We start from the raw sequence: 24,438 nt of genomic DNA, 5'->3' as shown, positions 1-24,438 counted from the left end.
GACATTCAAAACACTGCAAGTTTAGCTCTACAGCAAAAAGAAAGCAATGATGAAGCCTATTTTATCGTAAATGCACAAGTTTCAGTGGCACAATTGGGGAAACACCTGCAAATGAAGGGGCAGAGCTGTGAGCATGCCTGGAGAAACATGCTTCTTTCCTGCAAAGCAGGGACCAAGAGAAGAGAGCACCAGATCGTTCACTTACTCTTCTACATGTTCCCAAATACATTCATGACAAATGCCCACAAGATTTATAGATATGTGAATCACTGAAATAATATGTTGCTTAAGGACAAGTGGAATTCCCCATGCAGTCATGACTCTTGCCAACTTCCACAAGCATTTTATCTGCTTACAGACAGCAAGGTTTTAACAGTGCTGCTTTCTGCCTCTTTCTGACACTCTCATATCCTGAGTAATGGATGCAACCATTTTCCCTTTAGAACAGAATGCTGATTGATGTCAAACCAATTTGGCAGTAATTTGGTGAGTGTGGCTGGAACAGGGTTTCTCTGGACACTAAATACTCTAGAATGTTGTCAGGAGAATCAAAAACACAAGTTGAAAGCTAAGGAATTAAGTCCTTCCTCTACTGAAATGAAGTCTGACAAGACCATTTGTAATGGCAATTTCAAATGTATGGCTCCCAACAAGAACATGGTATGTAGAACAAACATGGCTTTGGAAATCAGAAAATTGCCTCAGGACAACTTTCTTCTGTCTATAGACGGAAACGTTTTCTTGATCAAGGAATAACCACACTGCAATTCTAAGTTCTTTGAAGGATTACTTCTCTGTCATTACCTTGGCCATAATACACATCTAAAGACAAGAAAACACCCAGTTACAGAGCAAGAGCCTATAATTAGGGCTGAAGTTCAGTGAAGGTATGCAAGGGTAACTTAGAAAGTGGTCACTTCACAAAGAGTAACAACAAACAGAAATATCACCATTACCTCATGGCCAAATAAACATTTATTTTTCAGAATAGGGGTGTTACAGTCAGCACGTAACAGTCTGGAACCATCACACCAGAGTCAACTTTTTGGCAGCAAATAAATTCAACAGGTTTGCTTCATATTCTATATGCAGGGGGGAGAGAAAAGTACCTCACAGGGCTGTGACTCACAGTCCTCTGCCCTAGACTCTCTAGAGGTTTGTGTCACAGCAAAACAAGAGGGCATGCTGCAATTCAGCTTCCAACACAATTTCCTTCTGTGACAGCATAACAAGTTCATGGAATGTGGAAGCAGCAATGCATGTAGTATCTAGACTCCAGAAAGGCTTCTGAGAGCATCTAATATGCTATTTCCATAAGCAATTCTAAAAAAAGTGTATCCAGGACTAGCTTACAATGTGTATAGAAGTCACTGAGAAGAATACTCAAAATTGCTACTGTCAAATTGGAAAAACATAACACCTTCAAGAGTTTGTTCAGAGCCCATCAGTATTCAACAGTTTCATTAATTATTTACACCATGCAATGTATGGCATTTTTATTAAGTACATTACTGTACAAATTGCAAACGTATAACATCTGAAAGTAAATCAAAATGGTCTTGACAAACCTGAAGAGAACCCACACAGTACATTTCTTAGTACTTATTTTAATTAGGATAAATGAAATAGCCACTTTGATAAGAATCCTCATTTATACAAGATGGAATAATTTTTTGCTTGCCAGATCCACAGAAAGTAGTCTGATGCAACAACGTGTCAGAAAACAAATGTGCATCAACAATACCCTTAAACTTCCATCAATCAATGAAATTTGCCAAAAGAAGAATAATTTTGGTGTGACAGGTAAAGCAATTCTTCCCCCTATAGTCAACACTGACACGGTCTTAGTTGGGTTCTGATATCTCTTTTCAGGCAACACATTTCAAGATAGATATGAAGTCACTGGACAGAGTCCAAGGGAGAGAGGGAAAAAGAAAAGGAAAAAAGACTAGAGGTCTAGAAAATATGACGTATGAGAAAAGACTGAAAGAACTGGGTTTGTTTAGTCTGAAGAAGAAAAAGGCTAGAAAGAGACATGATAACAGTCTTCAAATATGTAAGATAGTTAGACTAAAGAAAAACTACTTCCTACATATACACTGGATAGAAATAGAAACAACAGTAGCAAAGTATGTTTTTTTCTAAAGTCTAATAGAAGAACTAAATATTTGAAAGATTACCACTAGAGGCTGTGGAATTATTCTAGCTTTTTAAGAGCAAACAAGCCTAGCATTAACCAGGTAAGGTTTTCAAACGACTGCTGAATGGACGATACAGCCTTCAGAGGTCTTCTCAACACATTTCAACTCTTTGCTGTAGGCATAAAATAATTGCTTTATCCCTTATTTCTATTTCCTTAATTCCTTTATTTCTATTTACAACCACCCACTGAGTTCAGAATGACTAGACTCTTTTAACTTAAAATAAAGAAAAAAAACTGTTCATTCTAGGAAGACAAAAAAAAATGCTGTGTAGAAAATGCACGAACCACTGACAATCCCCCAAACTCTTTTCCAAACCACAACAGAGCAGTCACATTGTTACTCATTACAAATGGAGAACCAGCTGTAGAACCAAAGTAGGAAAGTGACATGTTTCTGTTTTCAGTGGGGTTTACTTATAAAAGTGGATATTCTCCCGGGCACAACATTTAATTTGTGAGAGGTCTGACAAGAAAATATAAGAACAGATAAAAATAAAGCTGATGAAAGTTAATTTAAGTCCCAAATAAAAAGTGACATCACCTACTAAACTAAGTGCAACAAGCTTTACAGGGCAAACGAATCCCAGTGACTAGGCTAGTAACAAAAGTTTCAGTCATCCCGAACATTTTCAAGCAATAAACATACTGGCTAGTATATTCATCACTGCAAATTACTGTAGAAGGTGGTTACTACTCCTCCTCATGCCCTACCTCTACAATTGCACTCAAATTCAATAGTTCTTTCTGCTGAAAAGCTGCTGCTATGGTGCTACTTTGCATTTTGTGACATCCTGAGCTAGTGGAAATTTCTTCTTCATCATATACAGAATAGCCCACGGATACCAGTGCATGGAGTATCTTTGGATGTTTACCAATATTCGGATGCTTTAGAAGTCGGCAGATTCGAGCTTCACGTTCCAGTTTCTGGTGATCTGAAAGAGAAAGAAACAAGGTATTCAGCTCCACAATTCTGAACTAGGCTCTTGCTCATTTTCAACAAAGAAAGGAACAGAGTGACCCAGCTGATGTCCAGAAGCATGGATGAGACTGGGAATTGCTGGAACACAATCATCTCCCAAAATCTCACAGCTGTAATAGAGAGCCAATCAGGTGCCTGTAGATGAGACTGCAGAGGACCTCTGCTTCCAGTAAAGGGTTAGTGCTAAAGAGATATTCCCTGCTTGGATTCCAAGTGAATAGTAACAGCAACACAAAGATACCACTCTTCCATCAGATGCACAAACACATGAAACCAGTTCCAGGACTTATGAGACTTATCCCCTTCTCCAAAGCTGGAGAACAGCCTCTGAAGAAATAGCTCACAGAAAGTGGAAAGGGACCTGCTGCCAGCCCAGAGAAACATCAGGGAAGAAAGGAAGAGCAGAAGGGAGAAATACACAGGTGCTGCTGTGCACAGCCAACACATGATGTAGGGAATGCTGCCAGCTCCAATGAACCGTAAAGGTAACCATACTTCAGTACCCACGGATGGAGTCACTGATGAAATGCTGATCAAGCACTTCCAGATCTCCAGGCAAGAAGTCCTGCCCAAATGCTAAGTATGCTTGTTCCAGCCCAAAGGCAACATCAGTTTCAGCAGGACCGTCATCTAGATTAAAGAATAACATATCAAAGAGAGCAGAAAATGGTTTCTCCTCCCAGAAACGTAATATGCATGAGTGCAAGGAAAGGAGAGAGAGCTAAGGCAACTCTGCTCATCTTAGCCAAGAAGCAGGGGATCTTCAGCTGCTGAGGCTCAGATTTTTCATTACAGCAATGATTAAGTCCTGGCTTTCAGTACAAAGCCCCATCCTTGCAAATGAAACACACATCAGATGAGCACAACTTCACTGAAAGAAGCTGAGGGAGGCAAATCTCCATGGCAGCCCCAGAAGCTACTGAGCTCTCGATCTTTGGGGATCCAGATACATACGGAAAGAGAGAGGACTGACTGCCCTTCTCCAGCCAGCAAAAGAGCACAGCAAGGGGAAACAGCCATCCCTGCACTCTATTGACATTTGTCCTCCCGCAGGTCTTCAGCATACAGATTTGAAAACGCACCTTCTCTGCATTCCCTGTGGGGCACAAGTCTTTCCACAGGAGTAAGCAAGACACTTGGCTGGTTGGGCTGCTCAGCAGATGACTGCTACAAGTGCAGCATCCTCTGTTTTACAGAAATCGCACTAGAGATCCACATAAACAAAGAACCACAGCGCTGCATTGAGAACAGTCCACACAGCTCCACAGTCTCTGCATGGTCCTCCCTTTCCTTTACACAGAAAAGGTTTGGGCAACTGTTCTCATCACGAGCAGAAGAGGGAGACCAAGGCAGATATCTCGGCTCAGAACACTCCTCTCCCAGGCTGGGAATAGCAGCTCAGGGCACTGCAGGATTTTTATCTTCTTTCCCATTGCTGAACTGTAGAAAATGTCCCAATTAATATTTTATATGGGCTGAGATGTGCTTACGTCCTCATCTGCTACTGTTCTGGGAGGGGGGAAGGTAAATGACTCTTTTCATCTCTCCCTTCTTCTCAGTCCTGGAAATTATTGTTGTTGTTGCATATATTTCACAGCTCTGTGCCAGAACCACTCCAGTAAAGTAGCAGGCAGCAGGAAAGCCTGGAGAGAATCCACGCTCCCAAGGCCCTGCTGCAGTGCAAGCGCTTTCTCGCCTGCATTGCCGGGGGTGCCTTGGCTCCTCTTTTCACAGTGTTTTGCAAATGAAGTTTTAGAAAGTAGTTGCAAAGTAAGAGACTGTGCTGCACACTCTGCACCCGGGCCAGGTTCTCACAGCAGACCACAGCAGGACCACACTTTAAGATAAACTATCCATAACTCTCTCGCACGCCTGGATCTTGCAAATCCTCTTCTTACCCTCCCAGCTCTACTTGGAACCCCTACAGAAGGGGATCCTTCCCTCACCCATATCACGTTGCCCTCGTGTGCAGTTACACTTGCTGGGAATCTGTTCCTAAGCACAAGGGCACAGGGAAGCAGACAGCAAAAACAGCTGAGCAAAGGGGAAGGAGAGGTAAGATGTACCACGTGCTGCTCAGCCACTGGGCTGTGACAGCCAGGACAGACAGCTGACAGGAGGGAGGCTCAAACAGAATGACATAACCATCAAAATGCCATGGGAGATGTAAATCAAGAGCAATTGCTCCCCTGCAATCCTACACCCTCTCGCAGAGGGAGGGGAGCGGGCAGGGCAGCAGACACAGCAGAACTTGTGACAAGAGGTCATCACCCCACAGCCCGTCCCTCCAGCACCATGCAGCCTGGCCAGAGACCAGAGGAGGAGTACAGCACTCCGGTCACAAGGTACAGCAAACTATTTCTGGTCAGGGTGAAGCATTCTGCACTGTTCTGTCTCCAGGGCAACAAAACAGGCAAACTCAAGCACAGCTTGCAGACAGAAAGCGCGCTCCCTATGCGACTGCTCCAGGCGGCAACCCCAGCCTTGCAGCCCCAGTGCAGAGCAGCAAAAGGTCAGGCTGGGCTGGGTTGGGCTGGGCTCCTCTGCGTGCTCTGCAGGAGCTCCCATCCCATTCTGGGCAGCATCGGATCACACTCCAGCTTGTGACCTGAAAAAGAGCTCCAGCCCCGCAAAATCCCCTTTTTGGTCTTTACTGATTGGTAGTCTTTGGCACAGCACGGGGATTCCACTCCTGTTCCAGGCATTAGTGGGACAGTCAATTCAACACTAGGGGCAAACAACTCAGTATCTAAAAATTTCAGCAATAAACACAGAGTTGCAATTTTTGTTTTTCTCTCTCTGATCTAACAGCAGTTATTTCCAGTAGGAAACAGAAAAAAACAAATTTTGTATGCCCATTAGAGCAGTTGAAGGTTGGGTTAGAAGACATTGTAGGCAGGAGCTCACAGAACCATAAAAATCCAACAGACCTTAACTGCATGAGGAGAATGATGAAAAGAAATCCAGGTTTTGATCCTTGCCTTACCAAGAGCTTGCAAAGAAAATAATTTCTTCTCCCCTCCGCCAGAAGATCACCCTGATTTCTGCAGGCCACATGTGGAGGAGAGGTGGAAGCCCAGCCCACTCCAAGCCAGATTCACCCCATGGCATTGGGCCCATCTCCCACCATTCCAAAACTGCTCAACTTCCACCAGCAAATTCCATATCTTGCCTAAAACACCATGTATCCTTTAGGAAACATCACGGTTCGTGTTTAAGACTTCAAGAGATAATAAAGCCATATTCCCAGTGAAGTTACTCCAAACGTTAGTTACCCTTCCTGTCAAATCTTTACATGACCGTTCCAAGTCTGAATTCATCTATCTCGTGTTTCCAAATATTGGATTTCATTAAGTTCCCTTCCTGCTAAATAACAGAGCTGTCTAGCCCTGAACAATATCTGATGCTTAAAATTTAAGTACAGGATATTACCAACACTCATCTAATATTCATTTCATGTTTTCCAGCCAAAAAAAAAGGAGACTTTTGCTATTTGGACAGTACTTCTATCTACAGACTGAAGCAGTGTCTATCTACATGGAAACAGAAGTGCAGTTTATATAGTTCATATAGCAAAATTTAAAAGTAAACGCTCAAAGGGATGGTGCTTAAAAGCACCAGGACAAAACTTGCTCACATTTGACACATAAACAAAGATGTGAATATTTATTTCTAGTTCCCAGGCCTTTACATAGATAAGATTTCTGAATTTGATTTTAACACCCAGGCCTACATTTTGCCAAAATATCTTTTGCATCACTGCTCTGCAAACACTGCTCTAAGTGCCATTCCAGTAATGCTAATACCACATTTCTTTAGAACACACCTGATAAGAAACGGGATGTTCAGAGAACTGGGCTTGCTTTGGGTTTTCACTTGTCTGGGGATTTGCTTTAACAGAACACAAGAATAATTGGGTTACTATTGTGGAAATTACGGACCTGCAAAAGTGAAAGCATAGCTCTTCATACAAACAGCCCCTCCACTGAACAGGTCTGCTTGTGCTCAACGAGTGGCCAGGAGTGGCAGTGCACAATTCATAATGCCACAGCTGGAACAGACGCTGAGCTGAATAAACCAAAACAACCAAGTCTGAGTATAAAAGACAACTGACCAAACCCATGATAATTCAGCCTGTACATTGTAAATTCATCTGACTTCATCAGAAAAAAAGGACAATGTGATGTAAGATAGGTTCACTGGAAGGAAATAAAAAGCAAAATGCAGCTTTCCTTCATGACAAACTGACAACCTCCCACCGGGCAAGGAATATGACCAATTTATAATGAAATGCATTTCTCACTCTTCTTTCCGTGTATGATCACCTCTGCCTCTTTCCTCAAAGATGCTGTGGCAGAGATGGACAGAGAAGGACAGACCCACCTTCTGGGCTCTGTTCCAGACAGAAGTGGTTCCCAGTGTCCCACTCCAGCCACTACAAGCACTGCTGTTTCGCAGGTTTACTCCACGCGAGTTCTTTCCCCTCCCAAGGTACAGAAACCCAAAGAAGAACATTCTCAGACACACCGACAGGGCACAGGACATCTGCAAATCACAGCAGTATAGAGGTATCAAGTGAGAACATTTACATAACATTATCAAAAAAAAAAAAAAAAAAAAAAAAAAAAAAAAAAAAAGATGAAGAAAAATGTTGCAGCACTCCATCACCCTTCAGAAGCAGGGTGGAGAGACTGCCAGAGAGAGAAATCTGTGCATAGGGCTGCAAAGTGCTTGTGAATGGCAGAGTTGGACAAGGATACCTTCAACAAAGCCAGGAGGGAGTCGGCCCCAAGCAGGTGGGGCGAGGGCTGAGCGCAAGACAGTGATCTAACGGTGCCCTGGTTCCAGTGCTTGGACTGCAGCTCCCAGGCAGTGTGGAACAGGGCTGCGTTTCAGCCATCAGCAGCTGCCCAGCCAGGGCCTTGCTGTAAACTGCCCACATAAGCTGTGAGCAGGGAAGTTTTAAAGGAGCCATGCCCTTGGCACCTTGATCACCCCACCTGTCCCTGGTGTACCGAAGCTTATTGTTCCAGAAAGAAACATCAGCAAAATCATGCTGACAAGCAGAAGACAGCATCGAAAAGAAAATTAAAGAGTGGACAAGACAGGTGCTTAAATAAAGCAAAACAACATTTACCAGAGAAAGAGATTAACCTCACACCTACCAGAAAACAAGGTGGAAAAAGTGAGCTCTGCCACACTTCCTTCAGCCCTCACTAGAAAAACAGCACGGCTTTGAACTGATTCCACACACAGAGCAGCACACCCACTGCTGTGTTTGTTTGCTCACTTTACCAAACTGCAGTTGTACTGAGGTTGTGTGGCTAAAGCTCACTCTACTTAGTGCACTTGACTCCAAAAAAAGAAGAAACAAAAGGGGGGGTTCTGTAGTTGCCTACAAGCTTATCCACCCCAACGGGAGGGAAGATTCTTTCCTAAGCACAATAAAAAGAAACACAACTTGCGCTTAGTTGTGAATCACTTTGTTTGATAAAAGCTTGTGCTATGAAGGAAAAAACCTTGTTTCTCTCTCTACCAATATAGAACCTTGCTACTCTCAGCTGGTGTATATATTACTTGGGCTGCTTGGTAACATAGTCCACCTGTCTTCTCCATCCTGCACTAGGACCACGCTTTATCACTGCTGCTAAAGGAGGCTTGAAGTCATCATTCCTGTGGGAACACACTCTAGATTACATTTCTGAGAATGGGAAGAGTCCGGAAGAGGAATCAAACCCAAAGCAATAAATTCAGTTTGATTGCTGTCATCATGCCAATTCCGGGAGACAGTCAATTGGTGCCAGCTGCTAAAATATCTTTTGAGTCACTTCACGGCAGAAATTGAATTTGCATCAAATAGCACAAGGCTGGCCTTAGCCTTCAGGTTCCTTCATGCTTTTTGGTGGTTGTTTCAATTTAAACTTTCTCTCTGAGACATTCTTAGCAGAATGAGTGAGCTCCCTCTTCCTGGACTCCACGCCATCAACTTCCCCCATATTGCCCTATTTAACAATTGCTGTGCTGCTGCATAGACAGCATATCATTCCGCTTTTGAGATAAGCTGGCAAAAGGCAGCGTGCTATGTCTTGAAGATCAGCAAGTCTCAAATCACCACCATTTGCCCTTCTTCAGAAGCTCTGAAAAATGAGATGATGTTAGCCCTTAACAATGACCAGAGGCCTATGTAGATTCAATATATTCTTTCTGACAATTGCTAACAGCAGATGCCTAAAGAAGAACATCAAGAAGGAGAGCATAGAAGAACTGTCCTCAAGCACTCACCCTCCCTCCAGCTCTTTGCAGCTCAGGATTTGCACGCTTCCTTTTTGGTACTGCTGCATTCCCATTTCAAAGATCAGCTATTGCTAATACCTCCATAATGGCGCCCTGCCCTGTATCCAGATGACATTCCTGAAAGCCAAATTCTATTCTTAAGCCTGCCCAAACAGTACAAACCCAGCAGCACAACGTCCCAAGGGCAGGAGGCACCCATCACAGCCCCACTGCCACCAGAAACATCTCTGCTGTTGGAACCCCACCAAGTCACAAGGAGAAGGCACTGCTGGGGCCAGCAAGTGAAGATGGAAGGGGAAGTTGCCTTTTCTCACCCAGCGAAAGCTGGAGAAACTAGACGGTGGTGAAATCCTCATCGTTTGCCTTTGGGTACTGGCAAAGCAGGAGGCTTGAGCGCCAATAGGACACAATAAACAAACACAAGACTTCTTTCACATAATGCTGGCAGACATGCTTTCGTGACAAAGAGTTTCCTCTAGCAAAACCATGAATATTACTACCTTGTAATAGCATTTTCCCACGCTCTCCCGACCTCCCAGAAATAAACAACTCCACACACAGAAGTGTAACTAGCCCTAAAAGTACATATGCACATGGACCTTAGAAGGAGCCAGAAAGCTCCCGCAGCTTGAAATAAGCTGCTTTTCCACACATTAGCAACTGGAAACCCCCTGATCTTATTGCCCTGGGAAAACAAAACTAACTAAATAAAGGGAACAAACCGCACAAACTTAGAACTGCATCCCCTTTTGTGTTCAAGTAATGTAGAAGTTCAGATTGTGCAGATTTGCCAATGCCACACAGCAAAAGACAAGACGGTTCAAGTAATAACACGTATCCCTGGCTGTGCCCTGAAGAGTGGGCCAGTGTATTTATTCTCTTCCTTAGCATTTCTTCATGTTGTACCTACTTCACAAAGAATCTGACTGAAGGCAGATATGAACATATGTGCAACAGCAGTAAAAGGAAAGAAAATAACAGAAATACTTAAAATAGTCTGCATCTTTGCCATTGCAGTTTCTATCTATTGTCAGTCAAAGCTGCCTTTTCTTTCCACATGCATGTTTTTCCATTTATCAGCAAAACTCATCCCATATATGCCTGTGGCTTATCCAGCAGGTGAGCTTGGTGAGCAGAGGTCTCCACCGGTTTTCAGGATTACTCACCCTGGATATGACCAACTACACACATTATAATACAAAGGAAAAGCAGCTTGATGGGTGCAGCAAGAGGAAGTGGAGAGCTCGTCTCACACACACAGCAACTTTCCAGGAACTTCACGAGCCACAGGAGGTCAGATTACTGAACCACAGCTCACGATGTGAGCACACTGAGGTTGTGTTCATGCCTACCAGGCCTCTCCTTGCTACCAAGGCACATAAAGTCACTCTGGGTATTTCACCTGTCACATTACAGTCCAATCTATATAATTTGCCTCTTTCAATGACTTTATTGGTTGATTCTTCACACATGCTCTAGCCAAGGGTTTCTGAGCACCTGTAGGCATTCCAGCCCCAGATCCGCAGACTGGTGACCCCCTCTCCTCCAACACAGTGTCACAGAGCAGCTCCTCCGAGTAGGCCTACAGCTGTTCACACACATGGGGCATCTGGATTTCATGGCTCAGCATCACCCACTGTGCACTAAGGTACCAGAAACAGCTGCTGCCAACAGCTTTCAAGTGGCAGAGAGGATCTTCATCTGATACTACCTATGCTTCTCTGTAAATGAGACACACTGATGAGTGGTAAAAGACAGCAATAGAGGAAGAACTCCTTGATGTGCTTTAACTTCCAACATTCAGCTAAAATCTTGCCTGCAGCAGATCTCATGGCATGACCAAAGCCAGCAATGCAAAGGCATGCACCAGCATATAGAAATGGGGCAAGCACCCACTTTAGGCTTGGCTTTGAGATCACCTCAGAACAAAACAATCCAGGCAAGGGAGCTCTCCCAGAGCTTGCTATGACACTCATAGAAGAATTCTGGTTTCAAACATTTCACAACTGAGGTTACCTTCTTGCACTGAGTTAACAGCCATGGTCCCAGATGTCAGTACCTACAGCTTGCTGCTGTTACCAAGAATTCTACCCTTTTATCACCAAAACTCCCCTTGTGTTTATCATCTCCACCTGCTCCACTGGCTGCTGCAAAGAGCTGGTTCTTGCTTCTGCCAGCCTCCTCTCTTCTCAGGGCAAGAGGAATGCCTATGCTGCAGAAGGAGGGAGGCTGTGGGAGCCATCTTGCAGCAGCGCTTGCACGACCTCTCTACAGCAAGCATGCAGCCACCTTTCTCTTGACTTGGGAGATAGAACGGAGCAACAGGCATTAACAGGCAGGCAGAAGCACAGCAAAGGGCAGGAATTCTGTTCTCACGTTATCTGTTGCAGCCAGAAGGCGTCAACTGCAGCAGTCACAGCCGTGACACAGAAGCAGCACACTGTAACCATATGTTCACTGAGAGCAGCACAACTGCCCTGCTGTCCAGCTTGGCTGGGCCTCTGCTCCAAGGGCCACAGTACATTTGTGAGGTAACAGCATTTTACCTCTGCTCGAGTGCGTTTGTTCAGTGCAATTTCAAAAGATGAAGAGATTGTGCATCCCAGAAAATCAAAGAGCCATGGGATATGAGTGCAACCACAAAAAGGAATAAAGTTTCCAAAGCAGAAGATGCAACAATTAATGCATACCTCTGTCGTGGTCACCTCAGACCATGCATCCCATAAGATGATTTCCCTGCACCCTTCAGAGAACGTGCTTAGCTCAATCCTCAAAACATGCTCTCCCCATGCTGCCTGCACCAGAGCCCTCCCCTTCCTTCCCCCCGTTCCCCCTCCCCCACTTCACCACTGTGAGGCCACGGCTCACCCTGCTCCCCCGTGTTTTGCCTCCTGTCACTCACGCTTTTCTCTGAGGTCCCACATCCTGCAGCACAAATTCCCCAAACCCACAAGAAGCCCCAGCTTCCCCCAACCCAAAGGGGAGATGTCTCCTCCTGCCTCCAGACTAGCTGCATGCGGGGCAGCCCCAGCCAAGCCCTTCCATCTCTGATTCCCCATCTGCAATGGCACCATTTTAAAGCTGCATTTTACAAGAAAGTCACGTGTTCACCTGCTAGTTTGGGGGTAGAGCCAAGAAACACCACTGCATGGGGAAGGGGAGCTGATGCGTTTTTTGTTTCACCTGTCCGGCATAACAGTGGCTTCAGTGAGAGCCAGAGCAGAATCTGCCCCCATACACATCCTCCAGATGCTCTTGCCTGGCAGTGGGAAAAATTAAAAAATACAGTACTAAAGGAAGAACAAAGTGGAGGAACATGCTCTGCTACCCCCCCCCCCCCCAGATCCAGGAAGCTGGAGATGCCAAGAAATGCTGCAGCTCAAACCACACCTTCCATCCTGCCACAGCCCCACGAGACAACATCCACATCTTGGAGCAGTGGGCTGAGGGCACCTTGTCACCATGCTGCAGCACCACACTCAGGAGGTAGAGACTGTGGGTTGAGGGATAAAGAGGAGTGACAATGCTAACCTGCACACACCTCAGTGCTTTCTGGTTAGAAACTGTAGGAACATGTTTGAGATCAAACTGGCTGGTTGTAGAATATTAAAGTAAGTAGCAACTCAACAGATTTTTTTTGCAAAGTTTAAGAAGGGAAAAATCAATTTTTTGAATAAGTACAGAGTGTGTTTTCAATGGATTCCATGCATTTTCTGCAACAAGATGGTCAGAGCAACAGACACGGCAGCATCTCACCTTGCACGGAGCCATGCAGTGCTTTTCTTGATTGCCCTTTGCAGATCTCTCTTTAATTGTCCCTAGTCCTACAGACCATAAAGACAGATTTGAGAAAAATTGAAATTTTGGAGTTCTACAGGAAATTACTTACATGGGAAAAAAATTATCTTAGGAAACAAACTAATTTTCCATAAAAGAACAGCTAAATTTTATCAGAGAATCTCCAGGTACAGAACAAACATGAAACGTGCAGCCTAACAAGCCCTAAAGCACAAGGTTTTCTCCCCCACCTTTACATGGGATAAAGGAAACAAAGGCATAGGATCACAGAATATCCCAAGTGGGAAGGGATCTACAAGGATCACTCCTGACTCCACATGGGACCATCCAAAATCCAAACCCTATGTATGAGTGTGTTGTCCAAACGCTTCATAAACTCCAGCACTCAGGTGTGCTTTCTGCCCTGTGCAGCCTGTTCCATGCCCACCGCCCTCTGGTGCAGAACCGTTCCCTCGCCCCCAGCTGCCCTCCCCTGACGCAGCTCCATGCCGTTCCCTCGGGCCCTGTCGCTGTCACACAGAGCAGAGCTCAGCGCTGCCCTCCGCTCCCTGTGAGGAGCCGCAGCCGCCATGAGGGCTCCCCTCAGCTCCTTGCTCTGGGCTGAGCAAACACAGGGACCTCAGCCACTCCTCACACACCTTGCCCTGCAGACGCTTCGCCATCTTCGTAGCCATGCTTTGGATGCTCTCTAACAGCTTTCTGCCTTCTCACGCAGTGGCACAGACCCGCACATAGTGCTGGAGCTGAGGCCGCACAGCACGGCAGGACACCCCCTCCCCTCGCCCGGTGGCAGTGCTGGGCCTGGTGCACCCCGAGGTGCGGGGCCCTATGGCTGCCAGGGCACGCTGCTGGCTCACATTCAACTTGCTGTCAGTGACGGCAGAAGTATGGAAGCCAGAGACCATGTCGGCAACAAGTCTGTGAACAAACTCAGACCTGCGGAGTTCCAGCCCCTCACTGCCTGATTTTTATCCTTCCAAGGAAAAATGAAGGCAGAAACAATGCAGTTCATGTCTAATGGATTTGTAAGGGTTTGTCAAAGGAAGAAGAGCAAGAAGCAAAAGGAGCAGCATTACCACTGCTGTGATACTTTGTCCTGTCTCGCACTGGGAAGCATAAAATCTTACATTACTACCATACTAGCACCTAACCAAGTATTATTTTAAGTTCCATGTTCAGAGATGCAAACTAAGCAAACAAACCCCAACATTTACCCTCTTTGGGCAGAGTTGCCACATGGAGCCGCAAAGAGCTGAGCAGTCGCCCTGCCACCCCTGCGCCTGCTTCTGCACATTTCCTGGGAAAAAGGTGCTTGACTCATCTCTGTTCCAAAAAAGCAGCTGCTGTGTTCCAGTTTTGATTTATTCTCTGGCTAAGTTCATTTCTTGTTTTGATGAATGTTTAATGCTTCGGGCTAGATCAGTTTAGATCTTGTTTGTCTGGGGCCATTCAGCGCTGCTGCTTTACTGCAATACTAATTTTGAGGCCACCCACTGTTTTCTGCCTCCCACTCCCCCTTCCACCTCCCCAAAAAAACATCTTTGGCTGTTGTTTCAATCTAAATTACATTGTGCACTTTGGCACCGAATCCACAGCACGAGATCAACACGTCTGAAACTTGACAAACCTCAAGACATGACAGACCAGGTAATACAAGAAATGACAGATCTCTCTGTCACACGACAAACCCTGTAACAGACAGACCAACAAACCCAGAAGAGCAGTGCTTACTGATGAGGTCCCACACAGACACTGCCTAGTAAACAAAAGCTGGCTGAGATCTGAGAGACAGAACCGCTCTTGTGTGATCTCAAAGCTGTGGATCTTAAGTTGCTGCGTATCCCAAGAAAAAAATGAGAGAGGAAAAGAAAGGTGTGTCAGGAAGAAAAAGAAAATACCATGAAGCAGTTATTAAAGCACGGACACTGATACTACAAAGCAACTTCCTCTGTTGAGACTGAGTTTTAAAGGGGGGTGGGGGAGTGAGAGGGGGAGGAGTTTGAAGTCTGAAGACAAAAGCCTCATCTCTACAGAACACAGGAGAAATAGTGGCAGAGAAAGCCGCTCCCAGACTACCCAGCAGACTGCCTCAGCTCTGATCTAAAGGAGTACTTCTGCCACACTCAGGATGTTACTCTGACATGCACAGGTTGAATTTCAATCCAAAACAATTAAAGAGAGCATGATCTCCTACAAGTAGAGCCCCAGCAGCCTTCCACAGCCCTGCACATGCTGCACGGAGTTAGGATCCAGCCTTCACACACCCTGTTAAAAAAGGCTCTCCAGCAGCCACCACTCCCAGCAAGCAGCAAGGTACGTGCTTCCCCACATGCTCCTTTTTGCCATCTCTTCATGGACAGCTGGTCCTGCCAGAGACAACTTGGGACTTGCTCATGTCGTCACCACCCTCTTTCAGCTTCTCTCCCCTTTGGTTTTCCTGCAGCATACCTCAACACTACAGTTTTTAGGTAAGGCTGGCAGACAGCTGAAGAAGTTTGACTGCTACAACCCCAGCACAGAAACAGTGTCTCTCAAACTGCTTACATCCAACACAGGGCAGAATCTGATGAGACAGCAGAGGAAGCGCAGGGAGGCCTAGAAAGTATGTCCTCCGGGCACTAGTAAATACCAGCATGAAATGTGCTTCTCAAGGCAAACATAAAGAGCACCTACAGCCAGGAACATGAGCAGGAGACGAGGGCGACTCAGGAAGTATCTAGCGGGAAGCCACAAGAAAAAGAACAGAGCATGAGAAGGAGAGAGCAGTGCAAGGAAAACAGGATTACATGGGAGGACAAAGCCCAGCTCAGCAGGCCTTGGCACAGGGGCGCAGAGGACAGCACAGCAGTGCCCTGGGGAGGCTGTTCGCCTTCATGGGCCATAAAGCCTAGCAGCAGCCCAAAGCATTGCTGACCATGTTAACCCAGCAGCTCCACAGAAAGTCAGTCTGGTAGTCCCTGTTATTGTCAGAAAGGGCAATTGGTTTTCCTTTTTACCACTATTTAAAAAAATTTCTGTACTTTGCATTTCCCCCATGTCATGAAATGCATCTCTCTCAATTCAGCTTGGGCAAAGACATCGGACCACTTGTTATCATGGCTGAGGGGGTGCCCAGAGAGGGCAATTCGGCTTGACACTGTCAGCCAGTACCCTAAGCAGGGCTGTGGTGTTGGCTAAGCAGCTAAGGAAGTTTCTGCCTCCAGCCCGTCTGCTTGTTCTCACCTTCTCAACTGAATCCACTACTTGCTTCCTGGGTGTCAGCTATGAGAGCAGAGTGGGGAAAAAAGAGGCAGAAAAGACAAAGTTTTCTCTGAAGTCTGTTGAGCTTCCAAGGCAGTTGATAAAATCAACAGCCTTAACAGAAACTGCCCACTGCAAACAGCAACCAAATAAAGCTGCTAGTTCCTAAATGGCTGATGACCAAACCACAGCTGTGACAGGGGGAGGAAGGGGGAGTGCGCATGAATCCTTGGGTGAGTCACTCGCTCTCTGCATCCCTGCTGGCCTAGATAAACACCGCTGCCAGCCGACGATGGGTGCCGCAAACCAACTCTTAAGCCCACAGCATCCCTGCTGCTCATCTCCTGGCAGGCACACAGCCTGCACAGAGCACTACAATCTCTGCAACTGCGTGAGCAGGAGAGGTGGTCACAGCAGCCATGAGGTGTCTGAGGTTCCCTTAAGGCTGCCACAGACTTGTATGTCCCTTCTTGTCCTTTTGCCTGCTTTCATGAGTCCCCTTCAAGGTCTGGGGTCTCTGGCAGTTAAGGAGGCACTATAAAGCTCCCTCTTAAGAAGAGAAGAAGGTTGGAAAAAAGGTAAAAGCAAAATATAATAGTGATGAAGACCTGTGTAGGAATTTGCTCATCCCTGTACTGATGTTAGTTTGTTTCCAGTGCTTGCTGTCTGCTTGTACCACGTTAGCAGTGAGTTCTGGTGGATCACACTAGAACTGCTGGACAAAGCTTCAGAAAGAAGACAGCAGCAAGCCTGCTAACTATTTCAAAGCAGAAAATGTATTGCAATTCAGAGCAAATCATATCAATTCTAAATCAGCATCTCCCCTACAGATACTCCAAGCACAGTGAAATGGTTTGGAACAAACACTCCAGCCAGTGAGATCTCTACAACACAAAAGAAAGTCTTAAGTAGTGTAATGGTGACACACCACAGCTGAAAATCCTGCTGTAAAGTCATTTAGTCATTTTAAGAACTGAGGGTTTAAATAAGTACATAATGCAATCCCTATGAGAAAGCCTCTAAAGTTTTAATTGTCCTTACCTGTTGAGTAGCTGACAGATTTCTTTTCCCCCATTTCACCAGTGCACAAGCACTCTAGGAGAAACAGGGAAGAGAGAAGGAAAAGAGCCTTGAAAGAACAGGAAGATTCACCATTTTCTGCAGCTGCAGCACTGGCACACACGCTGCATGCTGAGGGTTTCAGCACAGGCTGCCTGTACTGAACTCACAGTAAGAAGAAGGGGTCAGGCCACACTCTAAATTTCAGGCTAATGATGCTACATGTTGTGGTTTGCTAAGGCTGTCTTCTACACCACACACTCTGAAAATTTCTCTCACTCTTTAATTCTCTTGGTCCTGAAGAAATAAATACACAGGATGAAGCACAGCTGTGCTCACAATCAGTTACAACTGCCTGAGATAGCTCTAACTTCTCCAGACAAAGAAATAAAAAATAAGAGCAAAGAAATTAAAAACAAACAAACAAACAAACAAACAAAAAAAAAACCAGCTTTTCTTTTGCCTAATCCACCAATTTTTTTTTCTGGGCTTTTCTGGCTTGAAGACAGACCTTACAGTATTTTTCCTACTTCCTCCCACAAAAAAACAAACATCAGTACACCACCATCATTTAAGATGCAATCGTAAAGCTTCCTGGTCTATGCTTTTTAAGATATGAGATAGCTGGATTGCAACGTGTTGGCACATGGAATATGTGCAGAAAAGAGAATCTCAGAAGGCAGACTAAGGTGCTGCATAGGGCACCCTTCTCAGCCAAAAGAACAGTAATGGCAAATCCTACCAAGCACGCAGATGTGCAACAAAGAGTCACTTGTATACTCAATATCAAGAACGATCATCAACAAACATGCTTTAATGCTTTGATAGCAGGTTTCTTTAAGGAAATTGCAGCCAAAACACAGGCATCTGAATCCATTTACCGTAAGAAAATAAGAAAGACATGAGCATATCTACAGGCTTCAGATCAACACAGCTCACACCACAGAATAGGGCAAGACAACCTCTTCCCAAAGTCCCATCTGGCTAGCAACCCCCACTGCCAGAAACCAGGCCAGCCAGTGATATAAGATGCATTCATGAGACCTCTGGCATGTCCTAAAAAGTCAGTGCAACAAGTTCCAACCTTACAAAGGCCTTTCGTCTACTCAACACTGGCAAACATATTGCAAAATGCAGTGAACCCCTGCTGTGAAATGTGGTCTGGGGTCCACATGAACTACAAAGAACCAGAGAAAAAAGCCCCTAGTTCCACTGTGTTCGAAAATACCATGGGGAAATACAACAATGGGCAACTCAACCACTGGACTTAGAGACCTGGGAAAGCTTCTTAATTTCCATTGATAGGTCAATTTGTTGGATCCAGTACCATTCCAGTGTAATCTCTGCTTAAGTTCCCTGAGCATCTGGCTCCTGAGCACAGAACATACGATCACATGCCCCAGCGTTTATACATCTATATTAGAGGCAGATTTATATCAACTGGCTCCGGTCCTGCAGAGCAATCAATCACTATTTGTCATATTTCAAAGTGGCATTTCTTTAGCCAAACCCTGGGACCTAGGACAAGGAATTCCTTATTGAGCTGTCTGGAAGTCTAAGATCTCACAACCAGAAAGGCTCTGTGAAGTGAAGTCACTGATTGCTGAGCCTGTAGGGTACAGAGCACAAGTCTATGCTCTTTGAAAAAGGCAGCCCTGAAGGTTTGGGTATTTCTTTTGGAGGAACAACTTGATGCTGTTCTGCTACCCACAATTTATGTTAGGTTTTAAAGGGCAAATATATCCTTTTTGTGATCAGAGTTTGATTTAATGTGTGATTCCAGCATAGATTTCTTGCTGGAACTTTGTTTCCCTTTCACAATCCTCCCGACTCTACTGATGGAGATGTTTCTTGCTTCACATTTTTGCTAAAAGATACTGTGTTTCCAAATAACAATTTCAAAGCAGATATAACCAACCGGAAAAAGCCTACAGAAAAAAAATGCATATTTTGTCTGCTTATAATAAGGTCAGCACATAACTCCACATACATCTGAATTCAGAAAGTACTCAAAAGACAGCTGAGGGTCACTGCAGAGGAGCTGTGAAAGCCAGATGGACACACGATGCTGGGTTAACTCCACTTCTGTACACCTGAGACTTGAGTTGCGAGCACAGGCAGCCACATGGGTAACAGCTAAGGGCAGCTCTAAGCTGGATATCGGGGCAGGGGGGAGGCTGCAGGGAAGGGCTGGTGTCACATCAGGACAGGCAGAGAGCATGACTGAAGGGACCAGGTCACTGTGCGGCCGGGAAAAGGGCAGGGTGGGAGGATGCAAAGCAAGAGACACACTGAGGCATGCTCCTGCCAGACAAAGGACCTGGATAATAAAGAATAATAAGAATACAATTTCTTGAAAAATGTCTTTTGTAACATCATAACAACATGTAAACTACTGCTACAGCAGCCATAGAAATGCCACATGAATGAGACGAGGTCAGTTTATGCAGTAAGGGGAGGAGGATGACACTCTGAAGAGGACACACAAGCCAAACACTGCTCTCTTTGCTCCCTTCAGGGGTTCCACACGACAGAGCTGCAAGGACAGTGCCTGACAGCAGTACGACCCTGTCTTGTCCTGAGAACAGCAATACATATGTGGAACCAAACTTACAAGCAGTATTCCAGACTTTTTTCAGTAGAAGTCAACGTGACAAGCTCAGACAGGCTTTTAGGGAATCTGCTTGCCAGATCCAAGGCAGTACTCAAGAGCAGTCATGCTCAAGCCTGTTACGTGTCTGTCTCAAATTATGTTTAACATTTAGGACTAAGGAAGCAATTCATAGAGCAGGGTACAGGGAATTTCTGCATTACAATTCCTCTATTTGATACACAATTTTTATCAAGAACTCCACTTTCTATTTAATTGCAAGTCCTACCTATTAATTACACCCTTAACAAAACTAGCAGTATCTCTGCACAGGTCTGAGCAAACACTGTCACATTCTTTTGGGGAGCCTGTTAACACACAGTGCCTTGGAAGGGACAGCCTAGAAATAAAAAGCTTTCCCCAGGAGCTTTTAGAGAGCCCACAGGATTCCTCAGTTGCAGGCTGAAAGCTGTCTGCTATTGCACCAAGGTGAAAATAAGATGCAAAAAGGATGCCTCTTCCATGATGGTCAAGCACAACCAAGTATGAGCATCCTGAGTACAATCCAAATGTACAAGATTACTAGCATGGTGTCAGAAGTTCTACCTATGTCAATATCCAATAGAAAAAGATAAAGTTTGGTTCTCCTATAGCACCTAGGTTTGTAGAAGTAACTTCAGTTCCAGCCTGAGAAAAAAAGGACAACAAACAAAACAGAGACTGCTTCAAGAGTGCTCCAAAATACACAAATTATCATCTGGAATTATCTTTCACATTAGGAAAACAAGCACTGCTAAGAGTGAAATAAAACAAGAGGGAAGAGATTCCATCCACAGCCTTGCTCTGAGCACAGCTTATATTTTAGCAAGACAGGAGGGAGGAGGGAAAAAAAGCTTTCATTAGTCACTGATAGGATAAGTTGTATTTACAAAGAGTGCATTAGTCATCCACTGGTTTTGTTCCAGAGGGAGCAAAGCAGGGCCCTGCCTTCCCAGCTTCCGCAGGAGACGAGGCCTGCGTGCCCAGAAGCGCAGCCGCCTCTCCTGCACGCGCCGTTTCAGAGCACCAGGCCAGGTCGCAGGCTCAACAGCTCCGAGTCCATGCTGCCTCTTGCTCCCTGATGGGCTGACCCTAGGGGCACAGGTGGAGCGCAGGTCCCCTGCCTCATGCAAGCCTGCACAGCCTCTCAGAGCTGGCCTGCTGACCGCACCGACACAGCTCTGCAGGAGGGAGAGTGCAGGGAAACACAAGCAGCTTCGCTAGTGGCTGTCACTGCCAACAGGAAAACTCACCCACAAAGGATGGTAGGACTGCAAAGCAAGCAGTTCAAAGGTGCTGCAAAGAGTGTCGCTCCTTTGTCTTCCCTGATGTCATAGGATGCCGTAGAAAGCCTAAAACACATGGAAACCCTACCCTAAGCAGTTTGACATGCCTGTCCTTATCTGTGCACAGTGGAGCTTCTGTGTGTGCTCCAGCTGAATGTACCTTACCTCCAGCACACTTTCCTCATGGGCTGGCTATAGCCATCCCCAAAACACCAAATTCTTGGGGAGAGCATAGAGAAAATAGCAGCTTCATTTCAGCACCTGCAGAGAGGTTCACGCACCAGGGAGGCAGGAAGCAGGCAGACTGGGGAACACCAGGCGTGTCACATCACAGATGTGCTGCCCCTTCTCGTGCTGAGCCCTGCCCTTAAATCAAAGCTGCATTCTGCCCACCTGGGAAACTAGGCAGTCCTTTAATCCCCAGGGGTGCCAACGTAATGTAAGCTTTACTGCTACCATCACACAAATCTATTCTATCTATTCCTGTTAAAAAATAAAATCAAATGACATCAAACCTATAAGCACACACGCTTGCCCTGCCTCTAGTGATTCTGCTGCATCTCCCCACCCCCGCAGCCACTCATTCATCTTCACGCAAAACAGCAAAAGGATTACGCAGATGTTGCCTTGCCATCCCGACCTTCTTAACCTATGCCCACGTGTCTGCCTGTGATGTCTTGCGTTTGCTGTCCCATCATCCATACGTCAGAGGCTAACTCCCTTCTGGCTCAGCTTCATTCAGAAGCCAGGTGGTAACTCTCACCTCCTGCCGCACAACTTACAGGTGCACACTGAACTGCTACCAGCTTCCCTGCAGGACTGGAGAGCCAGGCCCAGAGCAGATATCTCAGTTATAAACCCCAAAGGGAAAGGAGGACAGTACAGGCAGAAACACCATAGGACAACGAATGCTCAGAGAGAAGGCCAACAGTGGGGAAAGCAGAGCATCTGTGGATGCACAGCCGTGTAGAAGGAGGAGGAAGAGAGACTTGCACCACAAGGGTCAGGATCCAGCAGAAGCAGCAGCTCCAGTGGAGCTGACATTACAGCAGGGGAAGCACAGGAGGTGGCTGAGCCTTCAGTTTGCAGATAGGCTGCTCCCAGTTGCTGCATGCAAGTTTCTTTCTAAGCCAGAGAGATAAGCACACATCCATAGAGAGGATAAATAGCTTTTTCCTTGTCCAACCATCTAGCAGAGAGAGCCTTAAAACAGAGTTGCTAGGAGCAGCCCAGATAAAGCCATGGGGATGGCCAGAGCAAGGGAACAAACACTCTTAAATGACTCAGGACAACTCAGCAGCCAACTAGAAGGCAAGGATTCACTGGGACACTGAGGTCGACTGCTGGAATACCTCAGATCTACAGCTGGGGATGCTCTGGGAGAACCTTGAGAAAGCTGGAGGTGTTGATGAGGTGGTAGACGAAAGTTTCTGGCAGGGACTTCTGCACAGCCTGTCGCTGCAGCCAGCTCTGCTAGTGAGCCTGGTGTCAAGACCCAAACACCAGCAAAATGCAGCTATCAACATCTGTCCCATCACCCAGAATAAGCTGTAAAGCAGCAGGTATCTGTTACTTCGATTGCAAGAATCAAACAAAGACAAGCTTAGGCTCAGCCCTACTGTCCCCATAGTCCTTTTCTATCCTCTGCAGTGCCCAAAGCACCAGCCCCAGGGAGCAGCAGGGCTGACCATCTGCAGGACAGAGCAGTCACCTTCTCAAGAACAGTTTTCTCTGGAGCTTTGTAAAGTCAGAAGATCTTCAGACCCAAATCCCCTAGACAAACCACAATCCAGCTGCCAGGACTTGTACACTAGCTTTGCTAATAGCTCCCAGGGTTTTCTGTGGCATGTAGCTGTGGTTAGCAATATACCTGCCGCAGCTGCATTTCCTCATTTGGCAACAAATGTGCATGGAAGAGCAAAGCATGCTGCAGCGCATATGAGTTGTGGACATTTTGGTCACTGGCACAGATTTTAGATCCTTTTCTTCCACACTGTGGAAGCTGTGAAAGTTATGGCAGTTCACTGTGCACTACACCACCACAGCTGACTTGCTTGTACTTTGGTAAAGACATCCCCCAGGGGTATTAGAAACACCAGCGTCCCTAATACGCAGCAAGACAGCAAAGGCATGTGCCATTGAAATCACAGACTTTCTGCTGTCCCCTCTTTGCTACTCTGCACCAAAGGAACAGATGTGCGGCTCTCACTGCACGTTTGTCCCTCTTGTCTCTTTGCCCTTCCTAAGAGAGGGGAAAGAAATCACCTGTCCCCGTGGTCCAATGGTGATGCATCCAGCACTGCAGGCAAGCTGCTGCCTGTACCAACTTGAGCGGTCACACTGGTTTTTCTCCATAGGGTTGCTGGCTGGAAAAGTTCCAGGAGGTCAGGCTTTAGTGTACAAGACCCTGTGCAAGGGGACACCATAAGCAGCTGTTCTCTGGGAAGCCAAGACCTCCCCTTTAAAAGCGCAGCAGCAGAGTGAGAGCTAGAGTAAAACTGAAGTGATAAGCAAGCTGCCTAACTATTACCTCTGGAGCTGGCACTTGCAAGTAGGAGACAGACACCCAGCTTCTGGTATTGTTCCTGCTGGGCACCTTCTGTCCTTGCAAAAGAGTCTCACAGCTTTATGGAGATGTCTACTCTGCAATCAAAGGTTTAATCGCAGCATGAACAGATATATCCATGTTAGTGCTGCTCTCGCTAGCAGGAGCAGTAATAGCAGGATTCAGGGACTTCAACACAAATGGTACAGACCTGCTGGGGATCTGCATATGTGCCTGAGACTCTAGCCACAATGAGACCACAGCACTGTGACTTCAGTGCTATTATCTCCACAGTACTGAGAAAAAAATTAGCGAGGTGCATCCCTGGTGCTGCCATCACACTTCTGCTGCACTGTCAGCAGAGACACTAAGCTCTGTGCATCAGCTCTAGGTACTCAATGTGTT

The 24,438-nt window shown here is 45.9% G+C and overlaps 1 protein-coding gene across 23 annotated transcripts in view; it reads right to left on the bottom strand.

Moving 5' to 3' along the window:
- Positions 1–24,438, bottom strand: part of CAMK2G (calcium/calmodulin dependent protein kinase II gamma) — a 123,559-nt gene that overhangs the window by 58,467 nt on the left and 40,654 nt on the right. For all 23 annotated transcript variants that reach the window (XM_085229874.1, XM_085229876.1, XM_019617944.3 and 20 more), the window contains exon 3: positions 3,076–3,135. In XM_085229874.1, the coding sequence (XP_085086000.1) occupies positions 3,076–3,135 (60 nt within the window). The remainder of the gene's footprint in view (positions 1–3,075; positions 3,136–24,438) is intronic.

The sequence above is a fragment of the Meleagris gallopavo genome, chromosome 8, assembly GCF_905368555.1.
Source record: "Meleagris gallopavo chromosome 8, MGAL_WU_HG_1.1, whole genome shotgun sequence".
NCBI lineage: Eukaryota > Metazoa > Chordata > Aves > Galliformes > Phasianidae > Meleagris > Meleagris gallopavo.
The sequence above is the reverse complement of the archived record's forward strand: the minus strand, read 5'-3'. Positions and strand labels throughout refer to the sequence as shown.